The sequence below is a fragment of the Tubulanus polymorphus genome, chromosome 5, assembly GCF_964204645.1.
Source record: "Tubulanus polymorphus chromosome 5, tnTubPoly1.2, whole genome shotgun sequence".
Classification (NCBI taxonomy): Eukaryota; Metazoa; Nemertea; class Palaeonemertea; order Tubulaniformes; family Tubulanidae; genus Tubulanus; species Tubulanus polymorphus.
The window spans coordinates 5,818,372-5,824,444 of record NC_134029.1 but is presented as its reverse complement, the minus strand read 5'-3'; the positions used below and the strand labels follow the sequence as shown (position 1 = coordinate 5,824,444).

The following is a 6,073-nucleotide window of genomic DNA, read 5'->3' as shown; positions in this document are numbered from 1 at the left end:
AATTTGTGGTTTTATGTCCAGCTTTAATGTTTATATGCTGGAGATATGTTTTGCAGTTTTTTGTATAAACAGAAATCTTTCTTACATTGTCATTTGCTGAATTGTTGATATGATAGAATGCTTCATATTTCATGAAATAATCAAGTGTCATTTATGCCCGGTGACATCATGAAATGTCAAAATAATAGTCTTAGACATTCAGACTACTCCCAATTGTCAGTGTTTTATGGATCAAAGTTTACAATTCTTTGTGTAATTTTGTTATTTTCCTATTGATTCAAATTGTATGAATCAGTTGCAGTGGAAATTTGAATAAAAACCTTGAAATACCTTGCATGATATGTGATATTAGAAGCTAGTAATCTTATTATTTAATAATCTAAGTGATTATTATAAGGCTAAAAATGATGCCTTGTTTTTCCTGATCGATCGGGTCATTTCATAAATCAATGAAATTTGTAATCAGTTAATTTCTATCTGTCGGATCTGTTATGGTTAGCTTGATCAAGTTTTAAAGTAATACCTTGGTAGATAGGTGGCCGGCCGGGTCAAATTTTAAAGAGTAAAAATGTAAATCAGATTGATTCATTAAATCTTACGCTTTCCAGAGTATTTGGCCAGGTTTATCTCTGGTTTTAGTGCGGGGAGCCATAGACTCGAGAGTCCATGGTTGTGGGCCATAGACGTTTCTGTTTTAGAGTCTATGGATGGACCATGGATGTATAAACTCTAGTTTATAGTTTATACGTCCATGGTTGGACTGTTTTTGAAATACAGTCCACGTTTGAGGAGCTTACGTTATAATTCCTCGAGCACAAACCTGGCATTTTGTATAATTGTTGTACACTGTATGAAAATAAATATGATTGAAATTCTTTATCTGTTTAGCCACTCTGAACTTTGTTAGTTCACCAGTCAGTGGTTTTTTGTTATCTTGCAATCCACCTCTTTTAGAACGATGACCACACTCAAACGTGGTGAACGGATAATAAGATAAAATCCCACTATTTACAGATTAAAAGAATTTAAAAACCAGAATTTATTTATTAAATCTAAAATATTTAAAAGACACGACGTTTCGATCTCACCTGACGATGATCTCTAGGGTGAGATCGAAACGTTTTAAATTCTTTTAATCTGTAAATAGTGGGATTTTATCTTATTCACCTCTTTTAGTTAGTTTTCTTTAAACCAGTTTTTAGTCCAACTGGTTTGCTGATACGTCTTGTCCAATAAAATCTATGCTTTTATACTTTCCACCTGTTAGTTGTTGTAGATCCGTCGGTTCATGACTGCTGACCACATACACTGACTGCATGATCAATCTGCAACCTGGACCCTGCCTCCGCTCATCGGCCTGGATCCAGCGATCGCCTCTCGGCCTGGATCCTGCCTCAGGACCCTGGGCCTAGTTGCGACTTCAGTTCAAAAGTGGTCTTACAAGACTGGTCTTTGGTTGTTATATTGGCTATAGAACTATGTTGGTTTTAAGACTGGTCTTGGGTCTAAGCTGTGCAACTATACAACTGGCCCCCGGTACATATATAAGACGCCGTTTATGAGCTATAATCGACTACGAAGACTCTTTATTCAGGATACAATTCTTAGTCTACATGAGCACTGACGCTCTGGTTCCCGTTGCGTGAAAAACCGCAAAAAATAATGCCAACCCACCCTTATACACCACTCGGTCCCATTCCGACACCCTTGTCTTACCTTGACTACTATGAATCTCTGAAACAGCTATGAGACTTGAACTAAGATAATTTGAACATGTTCGAAACCCATTCAAATGACTTTTCGAGAGGACTTCATCGAAACCCGTCCAAAACCCCATTGTCTGCCCTCATGGAAACCCTCCGAGACTACCCCGAAAACACATTCAAACATTCCGATTGCCCTCTTGAAATTACTCTGAATCCTGTCCAAATCATCAACTGTATTCCGGAATCCCGTTGCGTCAAAGCCTCAGCAACTCCGTGACTTCTCTCCAAAACCCGCCAAAAACCACCACGCCTTTTCCGTCCCCAAGACCCTTCCAAATCTTCGACTGCCACATACAGTTCCATAAATGTATACCCTTGAGTCGAGCCTTTGGGTCAGTTTTCCTTTTGCGAGTATGCACCAGTCTGGTAAATTATTTAACGCTTCAACTTTCGATTAAAGCTAGTGCAGATTATGCCGAATGCATCCTCTCAAATGATAAAAATCTAAAAACGCAACTCATCGTTCACATAATGAGCCATCGTCTTTATTTGTACAAATGCATCTCGATAAAATCCACATATCATTTCTTTAAAAACAAACTTCCGCACAGGCCAAAAACCCAACACATCGATAAATTTACTGACCAGGAACACACACACCATTCAATACATCAAATCCTATGTACACAGTTGGGAAAATCTCATCAGCAGGATATGTTTTACACAAAACTCAAACTTATTTGTATCCCGCTGATATATCGATTATATATCTACTTACTTCGTATCACACATTATACAAATAATAATTAAATGCAATATTGTACATGAAGCCAAGAGAGGGACGGATTTCATTTTTCGCGTAATTTGAGGACGTTCATAACGTCTATACAGCCGACAATAGATCGCTTAAGGGGAATATGGACCTGCCATTTACATATATAGAAATCAAAGCCGCGAAGTTTCGAATATTACGGAAAATGCGCAAAAACTTGCTGCTTTAAATGACTAATTTTACAACGATTATATATCAAAGAATGCAACGCATTAAATAGATAGCTAGCGAGCAGGCTTCGAGCATCGTTCGTCATCTTTGAATCATTATTTTCAGTTGTCTTGATATTCGTTTATGCAGCTAGTTATCGAGAGGACCTGATGATCCTCAATACGACAGATTGTCAAACCTTTATTTTTCAGTCACCCACATCTTACTTGTCTTTAGACAGATAACTACCGACCAAATGTTTTTTCAAAGAAGCTTGAATAATAGTTATTTATCATTTGTCAACATATTAGCTAGATAGGATCGAAAAACCTGTGAAAGAAATCGTGGAGTTTTAGCTTCCTCGTTCTTGACACACTCTGGCAGGTGAGGACATCAGCAGCGTCTTGAATACTGTCACGGCACTCATCGAACCGTATCACATGATGATGCAACAGTCGTCCTCTTCCTCGACCATTTCGTTTGGTTCCGGGACGTTGCTGGGTAATGGTGGTAACACGTGTGGTGGCGGTTCCGGGTAGTAGCCATCAAGGTACAACCTGAAATAAACATGCATTGAGAACTACTACATTAAAACATGCTTGAGATTAGAAGTACCTCCAAGTAGAAATAAATAGTCCCAAGTAGAAATAGATAGACTTTAATGTGTCAATGTGCCGTCTTAACTTGAACGTTTATTGACGCCTTGAAAAATAACACATTTATTGCGTTATATCGCCGACAATAAATGACGATGTATGATATGATGATATGTACAATTCATATAATATTAGGATCAATATTAATTTTGGATTTGAAGATATCGATAACGGGGTAGCCGCACCGCTACTGTGGCAATCGAGGATTCCACGTATGGCAGGCGAGGATCCGGCACCAGGTCGGTCTTCCGCGTACAATTTAAAACTTACAAAACGTAGTATATAGATTTTCTGTCGCTTCCGCCGCTACAAGTCGGAGATCGATGCGGACTTAGCCTGGAATCGGTCGTTTTTTCGTAAGCGACTTTTTCTTCTACCGGTCCAGCAGTTTCGGCGAACAAAATCTTTGCCCCTGCAACACGAGGAAGAATGTGTGCAATTCACTGAAATAATGGCACAGAAGCTGAATACGACAGTTATTGCCTCTAATCACCTGTCGCGTTTATCCAAACTCTAGCTCTGTACATCACCTCGTCCATCGTTTCGAAAACAGCACCAGTTGAAAAATCAAATCTTATATAGGACGGTACAAAAGTTTTAAACGTTACGTAAGGAACGACAGCGTTCATCAGGATGTCATGGATCGGCCGCACGTAGGCTACTCGCAGAAAATACGTGTCGGACATTTCGGCACCAGCCATCGTGTACACGAGCGAAGCGCGCGTGCTAACACGGGAATTATCTGAAACCATGGAGAATATCATAATCAATATCGTCAGTATGAAATTGACCGTGGAATCGAAGTCATTTCAAAATTTCAGTTGGCCAGCTTAGATTTAAGTATGGATTCATATGAGCTGTAATGCTGGGATTCTTATGTCCTAACACTTACCTCTGCCCCTGAGATAAGGCAAAGTCTGCATGTTGGTGACTCGAATCTCCTAAAACAAAAACAAAAAGAAACGCTACGAGTTACAACGGAACGGCAGCAAGGTTTTCAGCGAAGTCAAATATTCTACGTATGTTTGAATTGAATTGAATTGAATTGTCATTATTCTACCTGGCCATTTTGACGTATCCACTCGCTAGCTTGTTGAAATGGCGTGTATATCGGTATGGGACTTCGCAATGATCGCTCTTCGATCATAACATCCGGTATAAAATCCACAAATCCTGAAAAAAGGAAATCCCTGCGTTTTTAAAGCTGATTTGATATCTCAAAATTAGACCCGAAGTTTTTTTTCGAAAGCAACGTCTTGCGTAAAAGTAATCGAACTTGACCGGTTGAGAATAAAAGGTGTTTTCAAAATTTTCCCGGTTATCAATTGGATCACTTTAAATGATTGAGTATCGTCTATTTTAACGTACGTTTATCAATTAACGATTCCTTTTACCTATTAACTCATTGGCTGCCGTTCCTATTTCATAGAATATTCGAAGGAAGAAAAAGGCGTGGCTTTTGTACTTGGCTTTCCAGTTAGTAGCATCAATGTCTATGTCTTCCCATATGACTGATTCTTTCGTCACCTTTATTATTACCGTGTTAACTGCAATAATTCGACCTGCAAAAAACCCAAATGCTGGACATTACTAGATCATTGAATCATTTAGAATCTTGCTGGCGAAAATGTTCAATGTTTTTGGGAAGCATATCCCTTGAAATTTGATTGATCTAAGGGCGTGGTGATATATTTGTATTTCATATTCTTAAAACAAATATTTGCAGCATGTTTATTTTTGGATGTAAGTGAAAAGTTATACTGAATCGTTGTCAAACCCCACCTAGCAAGCCCAATATACGCCCTGAACTGGACCACGTTTTGTTCCCGCCATCAGGGGTTACCATTGCACACGCCGATGAGTTGGGTATTGGTAATTCGAATACCGATGTGGATAACAAACTGGTACATCCATTCTATGTATTTTGACACCGAAATTGGTAGCTACGTATAATATTACATGGCAGCGACCAATGCCATTTTGATTCGTTTAGCTGGCCGCATAAACTTCCACATTAAACTGACTTATTTTAGCAGATGAGCACGCCGTTCCCGTTTGACGACTTCCCAGCGAACTAATTTTCCTCAACTAATTCAGGAATCATTCCGATATTCTCAAAAGTGACATGTTAAAAGATCTATGCACTTAATTTAACTGAATATGGTAGTTAATTTTTGATTTAATTTTCCGCGGTTAATTTTTCCGTTCGGCTGTTCTATCATCGCCTATAGCTCAGTACATCTTTACCAACATCCCACAGTATTTTGAAGCTACGCGAATGGAAATGATTATCGCCACATACTTACCCTCCAAAGGATTCTGTTCCAAACGGGAATTTAACGATGACATGAGGCTATTGAAACTTTCAAATTCGGCGTAATGGTCATCGTGGCTTAGACGTTTAGGGACGACGTTCATGTAACCCAATCGTTTTGCCATTGGTTGAGTTGTTTGAGCGCCTCTGTTTTCCAAAGCAAACCATATCCTGCATTTTCCGGAAATGATAACAGATCCTGAGTGCATATCATATGCGATAATGTCTACGTACCATATACGACGCTTAGGTGCTAATATGATTCTTTCAAATTATAATTAATTCTCAGAAAAACCTTCATTCACCTTGGAAACGGAACTTACCTGAGGCCTTGGATGAAAATCGCTCTCGAGCTGGAACCCGAGTAGTTCATTTTGCCGCAATATATATCATCAAAATTGTCGACCTTTTTTTC

General features: G+C 38.9%; 1 protein-coding gene across 1 annotated transcript; it reads right to left on the bottom strand.

Moving 5' to 3' along the window:
* Window positions 1-2,830: 2,830 nt before the first annotated feature.
* On the bottom strand, window positions 2,831-5,783 carry LOC141905489 (uncharacterized). Its single transcript, XM_074794356.1, has 7 exons — window positions 5,651-5,783; window positions 4,739-4,906; window positions 4,405-4,517; window positions 4,237-4,285; window positions 3,838-4,086; window positions 3,615-3,756; window positions 2,831-3,245 (listed from the first exon to the last, which is right to left on the bottom strand). Exons 1-7 carry the CDS (start codon window positions 5,781-5,783, stop codon window positions 3,125-3,127), a joined length of 975 nt encoding a protein of 324 aa, XP_074650457.1. The 3' UTR covers window positions 2,831-3,124.
* Window positions 5,784-6,073: the final 290 nt, after the last annotated feature.

Excerpts from the sequence above, each read along its gene's own strand:
- LOC141905489 (XM_074794356.1), bottom strand. The coding sequence starts at position 5,783 with ATGGCAAAACGATTGGGTTACATGAACGTCGTCCCTAAACGTCTAAGC. Across the intron at positions 4,907-5,650 it reads GGAACAGAATCCTTTGGAGG|GTCGAATTATTGCAGTTAAC; the intron begins GTAAGTATGTGG and ends GGTTTTTTGCAG. Across the intron at positions 3,246-3,614 it reads AAATCTATATACTACGTTTT|GTTGTACCTTGATGGCTACT; the intron begins GTAAGTTTTAAA and ends TGTTTATTTCAG.